Source organism: Neofelis nebulosa, chromosome 1 (assembly GCF_028018385.1).
Source record: "Neofelis nebulosa isolate mNeoNeb1 chromosome 1, mNeoNeb1.pri, whole genome shotgun sequence".
NCBI lineage: Eukaryota > Metazoa > Chordata > Mammalia > Carnivora > Felidae > Neofelis > Neofelis nebulosa.
In genome coordinates this window covers 110088456-110112084 of record NC_080782.1, presented here as the reverse complement: position 1 = coordinate 110112084, position 23629 = coordinate 110088456, and the positions used below count along the sequence as shown (strand labels likewise).

At 35.4% G+C, this 23629-nt stretch overlaps 1 protein-coding gene across 1 annotated transcript in view; it reads left to right on the top strand.

Annotated features, from left to right (window-relative positions):
- Window positions 1–23629, top strand: part of IPO11 (importin 11) — a 196864-nt gene that overhangs the window by 72560 nt on the left and 100675 nt on the right. The window contains exons 16-21 of the mRNA XM_058731480.1: window positions 615–741; window positions 5037–5070; window positions 5385–5425; window positions 6763–6879; window positions 10146–10259; window positions 15512–15627. Coding sequence (XP_058587463.1) covers window positions 615–741; window positions 5037–5070; window positions 5385–5425; window positions 6763–6879; window positions 10146–10259; window positions 15512–15627 — 549 coding nt within the window. The remainder of the gene's footprint in view (window positions 1–614; window positions 742–5036; window positions 5071–5384; window positions 5426–6762; window positions 6880–10145; window positions 10260–15511; window positions 15628–23629) is intronic.

The following is a 23629-nucleotide window of genomic DNA, read 5'->3' as shown; positions in this document are numbered from 1 at the left end:
CTCCTTTCTCTTCCTTTTCTGAAATCCTAGTATATAGCTTTACATTCTTTAATTCTTTTAGGTGAGTTGTAAACGTTTTGAGGGCAGGGAATACTTAAGCAACTATTTTTCAACTTTAATGAGCAGTTCTTTCTATGTGCTTGGTCATCTTAAAATTTTATAATTTTATAAAAAATGTGGAATCTTCATTAGCTTATTCCATTTATGCACAAAACAGCATCTTGCCACTAAAATTTATATAGTATCAGTAAGAGACTTTATGGGTAGAATTCTTAAACATAATTGTTTATAGCTTTGTGGGGTTTTTTTTTTCTTGCTTTAAAGAGCCTTCATTTCCTTTAGAAAAGATGATCATAAAGAAATGTGTATAATGTTACTGAAAATGGTTTACAACTTTAAAAATATCATTATTTTTGAGGATACTTAAATTTGAGAGCTTAGGTGGTTTTGTAGTACGTCTACTGTGGTACATTTAGAAGTGGCTTTTAAGTTTTTATATAAACAATACAGATTGCTTCCTTACTATATTTTAAATTTAAATGATAAAATACACTAAATGAAATATACTTTGTAGAATATTTACCATTTTAATTTCATGATTTTTCCCTATTCAGATATAAGCCATTGCGACGCAGGGTGATTTGGCTCATCGGTCAGTGGATTTCTGTGAAATTCAAGTCTGACTTAAGACCCATGTTATATGAGGCAATTTGTAACTTGCTTCAAGATCAAGACTTAGTGGTATGTTCCTTAAATGTTTTAAGACTATTTTTTATAAGTTTAATTTATGTTAAGCTTCATATTCAGGAATAGTTTATGGATTTAGCATGTTGGTAACCTTTCACTCTTGTAGTTATTCCTTGGCGAGCAGTTTGACTTAAGGGAGGGAAGTTCTTTGATTATTATTTACCCTTATCACGAAGAGTCAGTGAAAAGACGTTTAACTAAATTCTAGTTTTGTAGAGTCAGATGACATTTTTTTTAAAGATTCTTTTTTAGCTTACATATTTTTTTTTTCTTATTCAGTATGGATTTTGTCATTCTCATACTTGAGGTACCACCATCTAGTTCATCTTGACTGTTAATTTTTTGTCTCTCATTTTTGAAGGGATTTTTGGTGTGTGTGTGTGTGTGTGTGTGTGTGTGTGTGTGTGTGTGTGTTTTAGCCTTTGGAATTGTTTCCTTTTTAATAAGTGTTGACATAATATTCTTTTTTTTGGTAGAGTCAGAGAGGGCACAAGTGGGCAAAGGGCAGAGAGGGAGAGAGAGAATCCCATGAGGGTCAGAGAGAGAGGAAGAGAGAGGGAGAGAAGAGAGGCTCACTTAAAGCGAGGCTCAAGCTCACCCGAAGCTGGGCTCGAGCTCACCCAATATGGGAATCAAACTCATTGAACGGTGAGATCATGACCTGAGCTGAAGTCACATGCTTAACTGGCTAAGCCACCCAGGTGCCCTGATAGAAAATTCTTGATATTTCGTCACTGAAAACTTGCTGATGGCTTCTTGGTTGCTTTATTCCCATAAAAGCAGTAAGTTTGCTGTTTTAACATGTGGGTCAGTTACTTAGAGTTGTGGGGTTTTTTTTTTGTTTTTTGTTTTTTGTTTTTGTTTTTGTTTGTTTTTGTTAAGAAGTTGAACACTGTGTGGAATAGTTGCTTCTTCCTTGTGGTGCTTTATTTTATGCCTGAGTGAATATATTCATGACTTACTGTACATATTCCTTGTGTTGGGCTTAGGCTGGACCCTAGCATAGTCTTGAAAAGATGGAGTCTAGTTGTCTTTTCCTCAGTTTCAAGTTTTTTTTATGTAAAATTACGTGATTTTTTTTTCTGCCCCCGAATTAGGCTGAGGTCTTGTGTAATCATTTCTCAGTATACTCCTTTAAAAATTTTTTTGAACCCATTCTATCAGCCTGTTTTTCAGCAAAAGCTTGGGCCATCCTTTTCTCATTTCGACGTGTGTACATGGGCTACTTTCTGTGTTCTGTGTGTGTGTGTGTGTGTGTGTGTGTGTGTGTGTGTTTTAGCCATTGGAATTGTTTCCTTTATAATAAGTGTTGACATAATATTCTTTTTTCTTTTTTTTTTTTGAAGAGTCAGAGAGGGTCAGAAAAATAATGTTCTGTGAAGGAAAACATAATTAGAAAGGTAAACCTGTCGGCGCTCCTGGGTGGTTCAGTCGGGTGAGCATCCAGCTCTTGGTTTCAGCTCAGGCCATGATCCCAGTGTTGTGGAATCAAGCCCCGGATTGGGCTCTGCACTGTGTGTGGAGCCTGCTTAAGATTCTCTCTTTCTCTATTGCTCTCCCAATTAAAAATAAATAAATAAATAAACCCATTGTAGAAGCTCAATGTATTCCAAAGGCAGATAGGACTGTTATTTGGATTTGTCACTTGGCCATTATCTACTTTGTGTAAATAGTTGGGAATTTACTCTAAATATAATGCTGTAACTATTAAATAGTTTAAACATGGGAAGTTACAAGGGAATCCAGTTTTATTTTACCATGTCTAAATTCTTAAAAGTTTATTAATAAAACTGTTTAGGGGCACCTGGGTGGCTCAGTCGGTTAAGCGGCCGACTTCAGCTCAGGTCATGATCTTGCCGTCCGTGAGTTCAAGCCCCGCGTGGGGCTCCGTGCTGACAGCTCAGAGCCTGGACCCTGTTTCAGATTCTGTGTCTCCCTCTCTCTGACCCTCCCCTGTTCATGCTTTGTCTCTCTCTGTCTCAAAAATAAATAAACGTTAAAAAAATTTAAAAAATAATAAATAAAACTTTAGATTACTGTTTGCTGTAATGAGTTTACTTTTGTAATACCTTTAAAGTATTTATAGGTTACAGTTTTTCTTTTCCCACTTGGAAACATTTGCTCTTAGAGGTATCAGACAGAAGACATTAAATGTTTTATGAAAGTGTTACAAAAGGATTAAATTTCACTTAAGTTTTCTTAGGGAAATCGAGAAATTTTTTGAATCTTTTACTCATTTTTGAGGTATCTGTTCAGAAAGAAATAAGAGAAATTTAATTCTGCACTTTAAGAGTGGAACATTAATTACATCCCAATAAGTATTACTGGAGAAAAAGAGTTTCATAGCTGGATAAGTTTGGAAAACACTGGGCTAAATATTCCAGTAGTCCTCTTTGTTTTAGGACTGAGGAGAACCTTTGAAACATACATTTGAATAGTGACTATCCAAGATGACACATACACTAATATCTAAGGAATACTCTTAGAGGGAATGCTGCTGTAGGTTCAGCTTTTGCCCTTTTCCTGTGTATCTTCTGGTGATTTCATCTCAGTTTTACATCTTCTACACTTGTTTGATCCTGCCACCGATATTTTGTTGATACTTCTTAAGACTTTGTTTAGTAAGGTACCAAGTTAAGGTTGCACACTTTGGCCTTCTAGTGTATATAAGATCTTTAATTTCAACTTGTGAGAAATGCTGGCTAATGTGGGAGGATACTTTATATACATATTTATGTACACGGCAGTATACAAACATGTAGATATGTACATATGTACAGATGTGTTCATGTGTGTATATATGCATGTGCTTATATAGATACTGCTGAATCTAAATGTTCTCTGGCTTTCATAATCTACATTATCTTGCTTGAGTGCTTTTACAGGGTTGGGATAGATTTAATCCTGAGCAACTACGGTTATCTATGTGGTTTCCTAATCTTATAACCACGTCATCACAAGACTGGCTGCAACAGAGTAGAGATAGTGCAGGTGCACCGGGGGCACCTGGGTGGCTCAGTCAATTAAGCATCTGACTTCGGCTCCGCTCATGATCTCACGGTCCATGAGTTCAGTCAAGCCACATTGCGGGCAAGCTCGAGCCACTTCGAGTTCTACGTGGACAATGTGGAACCTGTATGGAATCCTCTCTCTCTCTCTCCCTCTCTCTCTCTCTGCCCCTTGTTTACTTGTGCCCCTCCCCCAAAATTAATAAATAAATGAATGAATAACTGAACTTTAAAAAGGCTAAATCTTTACAAAAATATATAATGCAGTTACTGGAGAAAGCAACTTCTCAAATAGGACTCCATAAATTTTATAGTATCCAAGGCCACTGGGTGGAGTACATCTCTATCTCTGATAGTTGCCTGACATTTTCACATTGTCATTTGATCTGGGGGAGTATAATGCATATTGAGTGAATTTCTTTCCTTTAGTTGAAACGTTTAACTAGATATAGAATTTAGTCATGGCTTGAGTTCATGTTATGTTTTGTGGAAACTCTGGGTATCGTAGCCTGTGCCAGTTTAGCTGACCAAATCCTTGAAAGAGGATTTCCCTCTTGAAAGAGGGAAATCCTCTTTCAAGGGGATTGAAAGAGGAAAATCAGAGGATTTTCCCTCTGATAACCCTTGAAAGAGAGCGATAGGGGTGATGCTGTTGTGGTGTGATTTGCCCGCATAACATGCTGACACACAAAGAAATTAAGATTTGGAAGTGTCAGGAACCTGTACAAATCTTTGTGTATTTGTGAACTTTGGAGTTTAGAAAATCTCAAAATAGATCTTTGGATATTTCATGGATTTCCTGTAATTGTGGTTGCAGATGGGAATGTGTGTTCTTCCTTCTCCCTCCTCTTTCCATTTTCTCCTCCCTTCCTCTTCACCAAACGTCTGCCAGCTTCACCAGCCTCACCCATTTGCCTGTCTCTCATCTGTGATCTCAGCCTTCTCTCCCCGTGTGGCAGCACCTTTGTACTCTTCTCTTAGTCCCACCCTTGTCTCACACTTAGAGCAAATTATCCATTTTCCTGGAAGCACCCCCTGGATTAAAGACTGTTGAAACAAATTTTGAGAAACTGAGAAGGGTGGGAATGGACACTAGTTGACTTTTTCAAGTCTTGTTGCAAAATAAGAGGAATATTCTTTTATTTCTAGATGTTAATAACCTCTGTGACTTTAATATTAGCAAAAAGTAAAAGTGATTTGGAATAAATTTCCTGCCATTTGATATTAATGATATTTAGTAGTTTCAGAATTATTAAAATCTCATGATGTACTTTCTTTTAGGTCCGTATTGAAACAGCGACAACACTGAAGTTAAATATCCTTTAAAGAATTTAAAAATACTTCATTGTGATGGGGTGCCTGGCTGGCTCAGACAGTGGAGTGTGTGACTTTTGATCTCAGGGTTGTGAGTTCCAGTCCCATGTTGGGTGTAGAGATTACTTAAAAATAAAATCTTTAAAATAAAAAACATTTCATTGTGAAGAATTTTAACACTTTTAAGTAACTGATTTTTTTGTGAAATTTGTTAGATCGCTTAAAATATAGTTTTTGAGTATCATATTTGGGTTCTAGATCTATTTTATTCTGATTAACCTCATACATCCTCAGTATTCCTTAACTGCTCTTTACCTGTTGATGATTTTGAATTTAGAACAGATCAGTTTCTGCCGGTGAGAATATTTTTAAGATTGATCACAATCTGCTATGTCTTTTGCAAATTAAGTGTTATTTTATAAATGAAATTATATGTATGTGATACTTATTGAAGCCAAATTTAAAAGTACATTAAGATGATTTTGGAAGTTTACTACCTTTATTGGTAATTTTTTAATTCATAACTGTTTACTTATATTCTGCTTTTTTTTGTTTGTTTTTTTAGCTATCTTAACTGTTTTGGAGGTGACTGTTAAATTTTTTTTTTTTTTTTTTTTTTACCTTTTTTCCAATTACAAAACATCTAGTAACTTCGTTTTATCTGTGTCTGTTACTTATAGTCCTCAACTATTTCTTTGTGTATATATGCCTGTATCCTGCATTAGATTGTAAATTACTTGAATAGAACACCAATCTTTTTATCCTTCATTTAATTCCCAGAAGCCTACATGGTGTTTCACTTAACAGGTACTCAGTAAGCACTTGTTAAATATGTTAATAAGACTATGGCGGTAGTATTTATTCTTAGGAAGACTAGGCAAGAAGAAAGTTACATGATAAAGTGTCTGTGTGTACTTCTTGTGGAGGTCGTACATGGACAAACTTGTAGAGAGGATTTTCATTAGGAAAAGAATCATTAGGTATTTTGGGATGAAATAAATATGTTTTAGAAATCTGCTTAAAAATGAACTATCTGAAAGATCAGATGTGTGTTTTATTTAAGTATGTGGCATTCTGTGACCTATTAATCCCTACTGTCATTTTGTAATCTAGGCGTTAACAGCCAGACATGGATATTTGTTTCCTATTTCCTAATAATAAATATTCGGTCATTCTTTGAATAACAGATATATATCTATGGAAAGTGAGATCTCCATGCAGCGTATCTTAAGGGCCACATCAGAGAGCTGGTATGCGAGTATACTTACTGGTATTTCTTTTGTTTCAATGAGTAGACTTTGCAAAACAAAGTATCTTGTGATTGGCAACAGGCGCACAAGGACACTGATCAGACAACGTTAGCAGCTTAGTTTAGCGGTATAAAATTTAAACACAAAATTTAGACATGGTTTTCCACTGAAAACATGATTCACTTTGTGGATGAGTTTAATTCTAAAATGGACCAATTAAGGAACAATAAAGAAAAGAAAATCCCCCCCCCCCAAAAAAAAAGAATGCGATTCCTAAATGTTGGCAACTTGAACAATTTCAGCTTTCTTTAGGTAATTGTGGAGTTCTGGTTGCTGATCTCTTATTTATTGCTTTGACATTATGATTTAATTTTGTTATTTCAGTTTGTGAAGATGTTTCTATTTCTCTTATGACCCTTTGTTTTTTTTCTGTTTACCTGCAGTATTTGGAAACCATGTTCACACTACTTTTTCAGCTGCTCCAGCAAGTTACAGAATGTGACACAAAGATGCATGTTTTGCATGTCCTTTCCTGTGTGATTGAAAGAGTCAATATACAGGTAATTTTAATGTAAAACATTCAATGTCAGGTGAGTGGAGTGTATGTAGGATTGCAGTAATAGCTTTGCTTTATCTACATTGTTTAAAAGTTAACACATTAAAATGCTTATAACCTATAAGGTTGTGATTTCGCTTATATTGACATGTGTACTTGCATTTTAAAAAAATGAGAGGGGGGCGCCTGGGTGGCGCAGTCGGTTAGGCGTCCGACTTAAGCCAGGTCACGATCTCGCGGTCTGTGAGTTCGAGCTCCGCGTCAGGCTCTGAGCTGATGGCTCGGAGCCTGGAGCCTGTTTCCGATTCTGTGTCTCCCTCTCTCTCTGCCCCTCCCCCGTTCATGCTCTGTCTCTCTCTGTCCCAAAAATAAATAAAAAACGTTGAAAAAAAAATTAAAAAAAAAAAAAAAAAAGATTATATTTTCTCTACTTTTTGAAAAAGTAGTTGATAAATTATTCCATTGTGGCAATCCAGTAAATACACAGAAGAAATAGGTAATCATCAGGTTTGCATGTCAGGCAGATAGTCTTTGAACTTCTGCATTTCTGAAGAAAAAGAACAAAATTAAAGGGCCTGTGTGAAGTATTAAATATTTAATGAAAATTATATCTAAAAGACGAGGTGTCATTGGTACTTACTTTTTAAAGTCCCCATGTATGGAAAATCTTCTTAGAACATTTCTTAGGCTGTCACATACTTGATTTTCAGTAATGTGTTACGAAGGAAAGTGGATACCTCCCTGTATATGATGACTTAACTCATATTCTGTTTTCTTTTCTTTTTGAGTATAGGTGCCAAAAGATGAGTGTATTTGGTGTACTTTTTCATCTCATTTGTGTTAAGCTGATAGTTTAATGTTTTATAGGGTTGTTATTTAGCCCAGTGTCTAGTAAACATTGCTAATTCCATGTGGTTTTTTAGGTGTTGACCAAATAATTGATATTGGCCTACCGAAATAGCCCATAGATGGTAATCATTTTCAGGATTGTATATAAGCAATATTTTTCCTTAAGTCTTTTCATTGAAATATTTTGAATGTACAGAAAAGTTACAAGACATCAACACCCATATATCCTTCACCTAGTTCTTTAAGTTTTTAATTTTTACTGAATTTTCTCTTTTTTTAATCTGTGTGCATATACAAATTCTTGTTGTTAAACTCTTTGAATTTTAGTTTCAAGCATCATGGCACTTTGTCCCAGAATATTAGACTTCTCTTCTTAACATAACCATGATTAGACTCAGGAAACTTACATTAATGTAATATTATTATCTAATATCAAGTCCATATAAGATTTTCTCAGTTTTCCCAATAACATACTTTTTAACCTCCTCCCTTTCAGCCTCAGGGAACATATTTCGCTCTCATGTTCTCCCTCTGTTTTCTTAAAGTTTATTTATTTTATTTTGAGAGAGAAAGAGAGTGTGGGCGGGGGGGTGGGGGTGCAGGGTGCAGAGAGAGAATCCCAAGCAGGTTCTTTGCTGTCAGTGCCCAGAACATGAGATGAATTGTGAGATCATGCCTGAGCTGAAATCAAGAGTGGGATGCCTAACCTACTGAGCCACCCAGGCGCCCCCTCACTGTTTTTTGATCTCCAGCTCTGCACCCTTGTTTTGGGGGGCTATCTTTTGCAACAGTAACTCTGGGTGATTATTGAAATTCATTTTTGAAGCAATAATTTAAATTTAGAATATCATCAATTCCAGTGTACAGCTACGTTTGGGATGTAAATATTTTCTGACTTTCGAATGTACTCCCTTTGTGCCCTTCCTTGGAAAGTGTTCTCACTTGAATATTAAAACCAAAATTGGTTTATTTTCCATGTCAGTAGAACATGCTGTTATACATTGTTTTCAGTTAAGTATGAATGAGCTAGGTACTTTAAAACCTGTGTTTTTACGTACTAGTTGGTCTGTTTTATAAGCTAATTGGAGTGATCTCTGAGATAAAGAACACTTAGCAAGATTAAGTGCTCAATAAATAATAGTGTAATTAAAAATTTGAAGATAAGGTGATATATAATAAATAGGCTTGTAATATTTTTTCAATTTTATTTCGCTTAAATATTTGGGCAAATACTTAACTTGTCTTTTGTAACCTTCCTCGCATCCCCAAGGGCAACAGATTCTACACCTTTTTTGCTCCCTGTTTAGTGTGTGGCATTTTGTAAGCAAAAATGGGAATCTCATTTTTCTGGGAGTAATTTTTAGTTTTAATATGTGGGATTGAAATAGCTATTGCTGAAGTTGTGAAGGTGTAGTATTTCTGTTTGTCATGAGCCTACTCTTCATCAGAGCAATTCCCAATACAATGACCATAAGCCAACTGAGACACTGGAGCGCAGTCCAGCTTCAGTGTAGATCCCTTTTATTTTTTAAGAAACTCACTGTCAAGCTGTGCTGTCTCTCAGGGCTTATTTTTAAAGAAATATTTTTATTTTTAATTTTTAAAACTGGTTAGCTTAATCCATGTGGTTTTAAGAATCATATCTTTTAAGAAGGATTTTCTTGGGTTGCCTGGGTGGCTCAGTCAGTTAAGCGTCTGACTTCAGCTCAGATCATGATCTCTTGGTTTGTGAGTTTGAGCCCCGAATCATGCTCTGTACTCACAGCTCAGAGCCTGGAGCCTGCTTCACACTCTGTGTCTCCCTCTCTCTTTGCCCCTGCCCTGCTCACTCACACTCTGATGTTTGTCTCTTTCTCTCTCTCAAAAATAAATAAACATTAAAATTTTTTTAAAGGATTTTCTTCTGTGTTTTCATTATACCTCCTGTACACCTTTATAATTATACTTATCTTTTTTCATTGTAAGGGTTTGTAAGTGTACCTTTACATTCTTTTCTTTCTGGTGCCTTGTCCTCAGGGCCTGTTACTGGAGGATGCCATCAGATAATTGTTGAATGTATGAGTAAATGCTGACTTTTTAAAACAGTGTAATTTCCGGTTAGGTAAGCTGTTTTATTAAAAAAGAACTAGGGTATAATAATGTGTTCTGTTAAGCTCTCGATAACTGGCTACATTATGTTGTTTTCCTAAATTTTATTTCATGCAGTAAATTTGGTACTTATTTTAAATTCTTGAAAAATAATAACCGTAGAGCTTTATGTCTCTGATTCATTTTTAAAAAGATAGATGCATAATATATTTCATCTAGAAAATATTAAATACTTCCTTCCTGGGACTTAATAATGTTCTGTCATTGTGTCTTGAAGGAAATTGCCTTCTTTCCTAATACAGTCTTTTGCTTCCCTTCCTTCTGTTGTGATAGATACGACCGTATGTAGGATGTTTGGTACAGTATTTGCCTCTTCTTTGGAAGCAGAGCGAAGAACACAATATGTTGAGATGTGCTATTCTGACAACACTTATTCATCTTGTTCAGGTAAGTTACTTTCCACTTTCTGAATTTAGTATATTTCTTTTTTTTATTGAAGTCTGATTAACATACAGTGTTCTGTTAGCTCCATGTGTACAACAGTTGATTGGACCGTCCTGTACGTTACTCAGTGTTCACCACAAGGGGTATAGATGCCCCTTGTCACCATACAGTGTTATTAGAGTATTATTAACTGTATTCCCTGTGCTGTACCTCTCATCCCTGAGGCCTCTTTATTATATAAATGGAGTTTTGTACCCATTAATCCCTTTTTTGTATTTCACCGATCCTCTCCCTCACCTCCCCTCTGGCCACCACCAGTTCTCTGTGCTTAAGATTCTGGGTTTTTGCTTTTTTTTTCCTTTTTACAAATTTTTCATTGTTTTCATGTGCTTTATTTTAATGGTAGTGAAAGGCCTCCCAGTTATGTCTTTTTCATAAATTATCTTAAACAGTTTTAAAAACTACTTTAGTGTGTTGGCTTTGGACATTTTTTGACATGTAGGAAATACTCTCTCCTTTTTAAAGACGTTTCTTTCATTAGATGAAGTGGTCTCTCATGGTGATAGACTCATGATTTGTGCAGTCTGTTATACTTTCCATGCACTTTGCTTGGTATTCAGAGCTTTTCTGTATAAACTTGCTCTTCATTTTCACCCTTTTTTTGTGATCTAAAATCAAAATTTTACTCTTTCATAAAGTGAGAAGGTAGACAATCAGGTGAGTTACTTTTGAGGGAAGGAGTGAATATGGTTTTCGTCCTCGTGACTTTGAGGTGTCAGGGTTGTGCAGCAGGTAGAGAGGAATCTCAGATTTCAGAGAGTGATGAACAGGCTGTAGTTGTCATTTGAACTGTTACAGTGACTTACAGTCTGACGGCGAGAGGACAGAAAGGTAAGATTTTAATGCCAAGTCTAATATCTGCATCCAGGTATGCTCAACTCAGTTTTACTGGCCTTGCCCCAAATTGTGATAGATTGTCCAATGGAGAGAGCTCTGAGTTGATAGTTACCACTCTCCATTTTTTGAATAAGTTAAAAATAGGGGGGGAAAAACACGTGAACACGAGTTTTTAAAAAACCTTTCTCAGACATCCTTTTTTTGAAATGCAATTTTTTTTCTTTCAGTAAACCTTATGGATGAGTTTTATAGTTAAAAAATCCTACGTAAGGCAGTTTCAAATAAATGAATAGTGATACAAAATTCCTGTGAAAGCACCTTCTTTTTAATAAGTGTCTCATGTAGCATCTCTTCTTACCTACTATTTAATTGTTGTGATCTCTTGCGAAGATTATGTCCCTTTTATAGAAAAGGGTACAAAGGTTAGGATAAGGTTACTGACTGTCCTGAGATTGCCCTCAGAAATAACAGAACAAACTGTGATCCCACCTCTTTTGTGTTACATCTTTGCCAAAATGTGTTCTTATTAGACTCCTTTTGAGAGTTTTGTGAGGGAGGTGTGAAAAAACCCAGCTTCTCTGTCTCCTTAGGTAGGATTACCTCAGGAAGTCTGAGGAAGCCACAGTAACCTGCTCAGAATGTTTGGAGTGGATAGGGCCTTTTCCTTCCATTGCGACCCATTCGCACTCTGTATTTGTTTAGGCCAGAGGTGCAGGGTTCCAGCCAAGTGCTCATCGCCTTCTTGAAGAAAGCATACGACGTTTAATATAAACTTGAGATTATAGCTTAAAATGTGTTTTTCAGTCATTTGAGAAAATTATACTAAGGGTTATTGTTAAGGTTCATTTTATAGAAAACACTGCCATCTTTGGGCTTTTCAGATTTGAGAGGGATATAATAGTTTATTTGTATGTTTTTGTTTTCATTTTTTAAGCTCTGGGAACCCAGACTAGTAGTCTCTGGGTGAAGAGATCATCTCTTGATCCTTGATTGCCTGCTTTTGTTATTACTTTTTAAGTTGTGAAAAATTTGAAGCATACACAAAAGGAAGAACAATATAATCAGTCTTTAGGTAACTATCACCCAACTTCCAGAATCATCAACATTTTGTCAATATAAATTTAGGGCACTAAAAAGCTAATTGGGGGGTTCCTGTGTGGCTCACTTGGTTAAGTGTCTGACTCTTGATCTCAGCTCAGGTCTTGATCTCCGGGTCATGAGTTCATGCCCTGCACTGGGCTCCAGGCTGGACCAGAAGCCTACTTAAAAAAACAAACAAAAAAACAAAAACGCTAATGGAGAGAGTTGAAAATGTATGGGGAACTTACATTTACAGTAGTAAATTGCAAATTTTTCCTTTTGGATATAATCTAGCTGGGTAGTTTTGTAGGGGAACCATCCTTGTTTTTGATGTCTTTTCTTAGTAAAAGATCTTTCATTTTCCTGTCTCTTGCATGTTACATCTCCCTTTTTTTTTTTAATGTATCCCTGCTTTTCATTACCGGGTATCTCCTTGTCTTGAGATAATTTGTTTTACGTTATCAGAGAATCAAACGGGACCAGTTGTTTGTGGACTTGGATGAGATCTTGGCATCATGCTGCTTTGTAAAACTCTAGAGGCCCTCTTAGTTTTAATACCTGACCTTGAACGTCACCCTTCCCAAAGTACCTGGTGCTACCAGTTCCTGTGTCTTTTGGAGTTTCTGTAATGTAAATCAAGTTGCTTCTTGACCTTTTCTTACAGCTGACTTTGAGCTTGGTTTTCTAAGTTTGCTAAGTTACTGCTTGTCTTTTCAGTCCTTATCTTTTCTTACGTTATCTTTGTACTTATGGTTATGGATCTTTTAAACACATCCGCCTATATTCTTTAAGTGGATCCTGGCAGAGAAGAGTAGTAAATGCATGCGTTAAATCTGTCCGCTTCCTCCAGATTTTAACATTGTGATTGATAATACTGAGTTGTATGGTGTGGCCGGAGCATAGTACAGAACATGGTTATAGGGGCCTGGTCAGGAAGGCCACAAGAACATCTCTTCAAGTTCAGAGCAAGGAGTGTTAACATTTTTATTTTAGTAAGGTAATCAGGGTGCCAGTGGAGACAGGGTTTGGAATGGAGTAAAACTAAGGTCAGGGAAAGTGGTTGGTACGTTTTCTGTTAACCATGAAAATAGATGATGCAGTTCTGAAGTAAAATGCATGGAAAGAAGGGGAAAGATTTGAAAAATAGTAGAATAAAGGATTGTTGAGATGTGCGGTGAGTAGGAACAGGAACTAGGAGGAGGATGAGAGACTGTTTACCACTAAATAGGTAGTCGTACATGTCACTTGAGTTTGGAAAGGCCGGACAGGAACTGTTTTTTAGGAAGACTGAATTGGTTCAGTGGTTACCTTAAAGAGTTTGAGATGACTTCTGGGTGATGATGTCCTGTAGTTATTCAGTGTCTGGAGTTCAGAGATCTGTGTTTGGAGATAATATTTTGGGACATTTTCCACATGCACATGACACAGGAGAAGGCAGTCAAATATGCTATCCTGTGAAATGCCAATATTTAGGGGGTTTTATTCTTTTTTTCCCTTAACCTAAAAAATAATAATAACCTTATAAATTCACTGACTGTTGCAAAGATAGTACAGAATACCCTTCACCTCATTTTCCCTTCTGTCTTATGTAATTATTATACAATAAGATTTCTGCTTCTTGAAGCATTTCTGATCATTTTAATAACTGATGAATTTAATTTTGAGCTTTCATACTGTTGTAGAAAATGTGTTACGTGATTTTTTTCATAATGTTGTAGACAATGTCTTGTAGTTATGACTGTGGGTTGAGAGAATGTTCACATTTAAAGTTGTATATCTGGGATTGCACACATTCTTCAGGCCATTAGACTACAAAGGTAAATGTCTTCAGGCTTTGGCCGAGAGTCTTACATGTTTAGCAGAGGCTTTAGTTTTGCGAAAGCTAGCATCTCATGCTTCTTGGGATGTGCACTAAGTAAGTAGATAGATTTTAATTTTTCTAGGAAATTTTAAGTCTACTTAATAATCAAAATGAACTTGACTAGTTTATCTTAATGTTCCTTTTCTTTTGTTGTTGTATTAAAGATTGAACTACAGAGAGTGAAATTGAACTTAATTTTAAGACACAGTGTACTACTTTATTAAGTGTGACATTTTAATAACTATCTTCCTTTAAAAAGATCTTTAATAAGGTCTTTCAACTGATTTTTAGTTTTAGAAAGAACCAAACTTAAGGATAAGCTTTATGCATTTCCATTTAGGTATCTGTCCCACTAATAAACATTGAACTCAGTATATATATGGCATCAGAAGATGTATACATACGGATTTTGTTTTGCTTAACATAAAGGTATTCTACCATTAGCTATTGATATTTGAATTACTTCCTAAATGAGGAGATGTTTGATATTTATTGGTTTCCTTTCTGTGTTTGTCAGATTACAGAGATTATTATGGATTAAAAATTGGCTTCTTATCCTTTATGTTTCCTTTCAGAGTGCTTGCACTTAGTGTGATACACTGAGTCAATCTCCATAAAACAATAATTAGGTAAACTAGAATTTTAGATAAACCCCCCTCTTCTTCCTCCATTTTTTGGGTCATTAAAAATACTAGCAAAAATTGTTCATTAAAAAAATTTTGTGCATTTTTTTAAAACAAAGCTTAAGAAAAAAATAATTTTGACATTCTTTCAGCATCCTTTCCCCCTTCCCATATTTAATTAGTGTTAATTTTTTCTGTATACTCCAAAGAAACATTTTTATGTGTATATCTCTTTGCATGTGGTAGGTATGTTTAAAAATTCTTGGGTTTTTGCAGTTGTTATATACACACTTCTTCTGTACTTTTAAATCCAGTTTGTAATTATTTTTGACATTGTTTTTATTCCATGCCTAATACTTTTTCATTGGCTAGTCTCTACTCTGGAATATGAATGTACTATGATGTAATTATCTTACTAATGAACATTTTGATTGGGTTCATTTTAGATTACTTAGGTGAGATAATTTATGGAATTTAATATAGCAGTGTTAGTACCACTTTAGTAGTCAGAGGGGAAGATACATATGGAATCTCTTAAAACAGATGTTTATACCATTGGTGTATATGATTCTACTACCACTGGGCAATTGAATAGTATTTTTTTGCTACTTGCTGTTCAATTGTAAACAGAACTAACCTTGTTTTAGTAGTGCTTATAGTTAGGACCATCCCAGAAAATCTTGGATTTATTTTTTATCAGCTCATTTTAGGACATTTTTATACGATAGGTTATTTTTTGGTGGGGGTGGGATCTTAGAGTGTCTTACGTTAAGTTTTATTTATACTTCCCTTAGGGATTAGGAGCAGACAGCAAGAACCTGTACCCTTTCCTGCTCCCAGTTATCCAACTGAGTACAGATGTTTCCCAGCCTCCACATGTTTATCTTCTGGAAGATGGTTTAGAATTATGGTAAGAGGAAAAATTTGATTCCCTGGATTTTTTTTTTTTTTTTTTCCTGGCCTTCCCTACTCTCATGCCAATAAAGCAAAGGTCATGTAACAGGCCTTAAAAACCCAGTATTTAGGGGCGCCTGGGTGGCGCAGTCGGTTAAGCGTCCGACTTCAGCCAGGTCACGATCTCGCGGTCCGTGAGTTCGAGCCCCGCGTCAGGCTCTGGGCTGATGGCTCTGGGCTGATGGCTCTGGGCTGATGGCTCGGAGCCTGGAGCCAGTTTCCGATTCTGTGTCTCCCTCTCTCTCTGCCCCTCCCCCGTTCATGCTCTGTCTCTCTCTGTCCCAAAAAATAAATAAATAAAAAAAAAAAAAAAAAAAAAAAACGTTGAAAAAAAAAAACCCAGTATTTAAAAACAGAAACATAAAACCGTTTTCCCTGAATTGGGTAACATCATAGTTCCATCTATTCTTGGCAGCTGTCGCTCAGTATAGGCTCATAGTAGTCAAAGTTGAAAGGGGAAATTTCAGTAACGACTCAGCTGCCTTTAACCTTTGGAATTTGAAATGTAAAAATGGGGAGAGTTCAATAAAACTTCAAAACTAAAAATGACTTAAAACTTGCAGCCTGTTAAATGAGATGTTTTGGGGGATGTTGACTCATTTTTCAGCCTCTTGCTACTTCACCTATTACATACTCAGATAATATATCTCAGCCCCAAATGCTGAGGCTTCTTGGCCTTGACTAATTATTTTGCCAAGTGAGTAGTGTGTCGTGTTAAAAGTTAAAAAAGAAAAACTCTGTTTCTGAGGCAGCTCACTGCTGCAGACCTTTATTGACTGCCCACTGTGTAAGGAACTGTGCTAGAAAATCCTTTGGCTTTACTAAGCTTATCTTACTGATGACAGCAAATTTCTGCAGGTCAATTATAATACAGGAAAGGCTCCAACATTGTAATATATAAACTGACTATTGAAATTAAAAAAGAAAATCACAGAAATTAAGCATGGAAAAAATGAACATTTCTGGTTTCCTTTTTTCTTCCTTCTCTCCTTCCTTTCCTTCTTGCCTTAGTTTTTCTTAGATGTTTAGGAATGAACATTTTTTTTTATTTTTTAGAAACTGTCTTTGGTGCAAATTACAAATTAATGATCTGTAGCAGAATACTACATGAATGATTTTAAAATGTTAGGTAGATACTCGATTTACAAATTAACTTTCTGATATTTTCTAGGTTGTGTTGTTGGAACCTAAATGACTTTGGGTGGTTTTATCATAAATTAGCATGTGTTGAAAATATATATTCATGTATTTTTGTGTGTACAGGATGGATTACTCGAGATCAGATGTTGGCAAATTTTTTCTGTAAAGGGGCAGATAGTAGATATTTTAGGCTTTCCAGGCTGTGTGATGTCTTGACTATTGACCTCTGCTGTTTTAGCATGAGAGTGGTCACAGACAATATGTAAAATGGTTGTGTTCCAGTAAAACATCATTTATAGAAATTGAGTGTGGGTTGAATATGACCCATGAACTCTAGCTGGCCAATGCCTACTCTAGATTACAAATTAAGACACTAGTCTCTGGGGGCGCCTGGGTGGCTCGGTCGGTTAAGCATCTGACTTTGGCTCAGGTCATGATCTCACGGTCCGTGAGTTCAAGCCCCGCGTCGGGCTCTGTGCTGACAGCTCAGAGCCTGGAGCCTGTTTCTGATTCTGTGTCTCCCTCTCTCTCCGCCCCTCCCCTGTTCATGCTCTGTCTCTCTCTGTCTCAAAAATAAATAAACATTAAAAAAAAAAAAAAAAAGACACTAGTCTCTGACTAGTGTCAGACACATACTTTTCTATAAATATGTAGACAATATATGATGTTGACTATTAGAAAAATTAAAAGTATTACAGTAAAGAGATAGACTCTGATACTTAACAGTATTATAGACTTAGCATATTAATGTGTTTATTAAAGGTATATAAATTTTTTAAGGATTACATGAACAGGCAGTAATAAATGTACATTGCTCTGTTGTTATCTATTGTTTTCTTAGCCTTTAGTTTATGTAAACAAAATGAAATTATTAGAATACCTTTTTTCTTTCTTTTCTCTCTCTTTTTTTGGTTTTTTTTTTTTTTTTTTTTTTAGCTCAAATGCTTAATAGCTTAGATTCTTTAAATTAAACTAGAGTATACTGAGTTAGAACTCATTTTTTGAATCAGATATAGGTGCCAGTCCCAATTATGCCACTGCATGAGGTATGTAATCATCATCTATGAGCCTGACTTTCTTAATCTGTAAAATTAGGAAGTATAATTCCTACCCCACATGGTTGTGAGGATGAGATAATGTGTGTTAAATGGTTAGCTCTTTGCATATGAGAGTCTGTAAAGTTGCCTAAGAAGGAAGGGCAGATGTGGAACATTCTGCTCCTAGCAGAATCCCAAGGAACTTAAGGCATTTGTGAGGTCACATGGGGGGCGCCATCAAGAGTGACAGAGTAGAGCTGTCTGTTGATAAGAGGAGGAAAACCAAGCCAAGAAAGAATATTTCCTGAAAGAGTGGTCAGGTACGTCAAACGTTGCTGATTATTCTAGGTAGAATCGTACAAAGAAGTGAATCTGGCCACATGGAGATGATAGCAAAGGTTTCAGTAAAGTAGTAAGAACTGAGTAGAATTGAAATTAAGTAATTACAGACTGTGACAACATTGGGAGCACTTAACAATGAAGAGGAATGTCGAAATAGGGCAGCAGTTGGCTGGTGTGGGGAATGCAGAGTCTAGAGGGATGGATGAGGTTCCAGGGAACGACTAATTGGAGGCAAGAAGGGATGCGATTTAGCATATGTAGCTGTTTGTTGGTTTTGGTTTTAAGTAACATCAGTGATACTTCATCCATTTTAACTGGAGGCAGGAAGATGGATTTTTGTATTATAGTGGGATGTGATAGGAAGGGGTTGGGTCTAATAGATTCTGTTTTCTCAAATATGAAGCATAGTCATCACTTTAATATTATTGGCTGAAATGGAAGTACATAGAGGATAGAGGGATTTGTGGAGAAAAAAGATTTAAATAGTTATCTTGGAGAATGGGAATTTGAACTTACTAGGGGATAATTAGTAGTAGGAGATGTTTGAGGTCCCATACACAAAGGAAAACTTTTTAGAGTGATTATGTGTTTTTTCCCCCATGTTCCCCTCCCCCCATCCCCCTTGATCCAGCTTGCTAGAGATTTGCCAGTGTTACTAATCTTCTCAAACAACCACCCTTTGGCTTTCTCTTTGTTGTATTTTTGTTACCTATTTGTTAGTTTCTGGTCTTATATTTATCATTTCCTCTTTTTCTACTTAAAGTTTGTTTTTGTCATTTGACTTAATATTCTGAGATTTGGCTCAATAATTTTTCATCTTCTTTCCTAATATAAACCTATTACTATAAAATATTTTTAAATAGAATTTGAACAAACCTTGCATTAACAGTTTTTTTGTTTTTGTTTTGTTCTTTGTTAAAGGAAGTAGGATCAGGTAATGGATGCTGGTCCACAATAAGCGTGGGCTATATGCCATTAAATGTAATATGGTCTTCATCATTAAAAAACAACAACAACAACAACAACAACAACAACTGATGTGACTGCCTTTTGCCATCTACTCAGGAGATTAGCATCTTAAAACCTCAAAATCTCTCTTTTTAAAGAGCTGACTTCTGAGATAAACTTTTCTTGCTAGGGTGAATTCTACTTTTGATATATTATACAAGTCTTTTCTGTTGTTCTGTGGTATTTTATCAGATTTTATTTTTTCCTGAACTCTTAAGATCTCTTGTCCATATTTTGTGATACTGTCTGATTTCATATCAGTGTCATGTGTGTTTTACCAATTCACTATTTTAAAAAATGTGGTTTTTTTTCCATACTGGAATGATCTCTATTCCAGTTACCAAAGAATGGTAACTATTCTTTGGATGATTTGAAAATTGAGTAGAAAAGGGAACTGGAAATGGACTCATGGCAGTGGCTGGGAAGTTATTCACAGTTTGGTAATATTTTCAGGTTGTTTCTTAGGTGTTAGTTTGTACATACTTTCGTTTTGATTTTCCATGTCTGTTAATTTTGGTACTTCCTCCCTTAAGATACTAATAAAAAAAAAACATACAGGTATGTGCTTTATCTCTGTTACTTGTAGTCTTATTTTTGATTTATCTCTTTTTAAAGTATATTTATTATCTCTTTTAAAGTACATATATTAGTCAGGCAAAGATGTAGAAGCAGCACTTTATATGCTAGTACGGATTCATAATTAAAAGGTAACTGGCAAGATAAGTAAAAGGCAACCAAGAGAAACATTCTGTGCTTTGGGCCCAGTACCATAATTAGGTTCAACACATGCCTTACCAACTAGAATAGAGTATGCATCAGGTATTGCATACTCTGAATGTAATGAAAATACATTGGGCAAAGCTGGTGGATGTTTCTGATAGGCTTTGTTATGAAAATGGCTACTGTCTTTGCCAATAAAAATTAGAGATGTAAAAAAAAAAGTATATTAGAGATTTTTCTTTTTATTAATATGAAAGAACTACATGTTGCATTTTATGAGTTCTCGGTTTCTGCCCTTTGTTACTTTACTGCTGCTTCATATTTTCTACTTCCTACCCTTAACTGGGTGTATTTTTTAAAGCTATAAAAAAATAGTTACTTCATTACCTTTTCTTAAGTGCTAAAACATTTAAAGCTATGAATTTGCCTTCCATTGTAATGGCCTATTTCCCTTAAGTCTTGTTATTTTGGTAGTAGCATTAGAGTTTTTTAATGTCTTCTTTGACGCAACCTCATTTATTTTTTGCTGATATTAAAGTACATGATTCAAGTCTGGATTTATTGCATTGTAAATACAACCTGTCACTTGTACAATTTTTAAGTTACTAAGAATTTTAATGACTCGAGGCTGTCTTTTTGTAACAGTCTCAAATAGTGATGATATTAAAGATGCAGACTTTATATATATCTATTCTTTCTAACTAATAGGTTGTATGGTTCAAATCAGTGTTTCACTTCTTAATCTTGACAGTGATTTATTAAAATATCTATTTAGTTTGCTTTGTGTCAGTGTCCCTTTTTATTTCTATTTCTTTTTATACTTGAATGCTAGAAATAAAATTATTATTCACTGCACAGAGTTTTGGTATTTTTCTATATTGTTTTAAAGAATTTAACAAATAAAACACAGTATTTAAAATTTGAAATATTATGAAGTGTCATTTGATACATGTATGTATTGATTAATTTTTCACCTTTTAATTGTTTTGCATTTAAATTTTGATACTAATATTGTCATATGGTTTATTTTGTTTAGATTTGATTTTTTTTTGTTCAACTTTTACATTTTAGCTTTTCTATTAGAACTTTAGTTGTATCTCCTATACAGAGAAAATTTTTATATTTTGTATTTCACTTAACCAGAGAGGCTTTGCCTCAAAAGAATTTTCATGCTCTTATATTTATTTGTTAAATTGCTATGCCTGTGTTTTTACTTCATGCTCTTTGTTTTCTGTATTTTATTTAGAGGGGTAACATTAAAATTTACATTTCTCTAGCTAAAGATGTTGGTATATACAACTTTGTCTAATTATTCATCAGCATAACTTGTCCCTTAACTTTCCATTAGTGCCTTGACTTTGTTTCTTTTTCTTTCCTTTCTTAGCATTCACTTGTTTAATCTGGAGTGGTCGCCATGTCATAGTACTTTTAAGTACTTTAAACTCTGCAACATTTTTTTGGCTTTTTGTTTTTAAGTTTATTTATTTTGAGAGAGTATGAGCGGGAGATAGCCAGAGAGAGAGGAAGAAAGAGAGAATCCCAAGCACGCTCCACATGGGGCTGTAACCCACAAACCGTGAGATCATGACTTGAGCCAAAACCAAGAATTGTACGCTCGACCAACTGAGCCACCTAGGCGCCCCAAGATTTCTTCCTTTTTAGAATAGTATGGCTTGTATTTGGGAAGCTAGCATAGGTAGGTAGTGAGAGCGACAATGACCTGAATGCCCTTTTTACTAAGATAATGACAGTGGGAGGGAAAGAGTCACATGGAGTCTTAATTTGGGCCCAGTGACAGAGCTTCAAATGTATTCTGAGATTTAGAAGATGCCCATCAATTGTTTTCTCACTGAAATATCATGACTGGATTATGGTTTTTCTTTCGGTTTCATTTTTATTTTAAAGGGGAATAGGAAAGAATTTTAAAAATCTTTTCTTTCATTTTATTCTTTAGAAATGGAATCATGGAGGGGCGCCTGGGTGGCGCAGTCGGTTAAGCGTCCGACTTCAGCCAGGTCACGATCTCGCGGTCTGTGAGTTCGAGCCCCGCGTCAGGCTCTGGGCTGATGGCTCGGAGCCTGGAGCCTGTTTCCGATTCTGTGTCTCCCTCTCTCTCTGCCCCTCCCCCATTCATGCTCTGTCTCTCTCTGTCCCAAAAATAAATAAAAAACGTTGAAAAAAAATTAAAAAAAAAAAAAAAAAAAAAAAAGAAATGGAATCATGGAATCAAATCCTCTTCTTGTTGATCAGAGTAAAGTATCTAAAGCTACCACTGCTTGTGTGTGTGGCCCGTACTTCATTTTGTGGGTGGCTGCTTTCTTCTATGTCCCCCTTCTTCTTCCTAATTTTGACATTTAAGATTTGTGAAATAATTCATAAATACAAAGTAATAGGGAAGTCATATTGTTTGTAATTATTTATAACTTACATAAAATGAAAATCCATTTTCTGTACCCTGGTGAAGCTGTGGGAGAGTAAGAATGTCTGTGAAGCCCATGGTGTGGGATGTTTGTTGGATTCTCCTGTTTTCATTGCAGGGATCAGCCGGTGTACCAGTATTTTTTGTTTTTATTCCTTGGTTTATTTTCTTGTGGCTTGCTGTTTTTACAATCACGTTTGTATGTGACTCTACACAGTGTATCTTACCTTCATATAAATTTTACAGTAGGTGTTCTAACTTAATTTTTTTAGCTCCCTGTTCTAAGATTCACCCATATTGCTGAGTTTAATGGTGTGAATGTAACAGTTCGTTTACTCATATGCCATTTTGTCGGATGTTCAGATAATGCACCCTGAACATTTTTGTACATGAAAAAGTATGCAAATGTATGAGACCTAATTCATGAGGTCATAGGTGTGTGCACATAGATATATTTCACTAGTTCAGATAATAATACTTACTTTCCAAGTCTTGATACCAACTTCTTCCTGTCAGCAGTGTGCAAGAGTTTTCACTTTTTTATAGCTTTGCCAGTATTTATTAGGTCAGACTGAAAATCCTGGTAATATGGTAGGGGTAAAATTGTACCTTGTTTTGCTTATAATTTGCATTTGTAATTTTGGCTGTGATTTGATTACTGGTTGGGTACAATATCTTTTTATACTTTTAATAGTCAAGTTTATTGCCAATTTTTGTATCCTCTGGATCGCTTGTTCGTTTGTTCTATATGTTTTTCTCTTTCTAACCTCTTTTGTATATTCCTTTGAATACTGTTCCCTTTTCAGTTATATATATTAGAAACAGTTTTCTCCCAGCATGTGACTTAGATTTTGACAATTTTGAGACATCTTTTGACATAGAGTAATTGTTAACTTTAATCTAGTCCTATTCATCTTTTTCTGTAGTCTTTCTTAAACCTAAAGCTATAAGTATGTACTGCTAACATCTTATAAAATAAAGACTTACACTTCTCATATAAATACTGGAATTAATTTCTGTATTTCGTGTGAGGTAGAGGCCCAGTAGCTTCCCACCAATGCCTGAGTTTTCCAACCTTTCTTAACCTAGGAACCGCCTCTGTCATAAATGAGTGGGTCTGTTTCTTGTGGTATTCTTTTTATGATATTAAATACATTAGTTTTAGAGTGAGTCATAAAGCAAGTGCCCCCCCCCCCCCGCCATATGTTTTTTTTCTTGATAAATTTCTTGTTTATTCTTGGTCATTTGCCTTCTAAATCATTTTAGAATCCATTTTCCTAATTTCTAGGGGA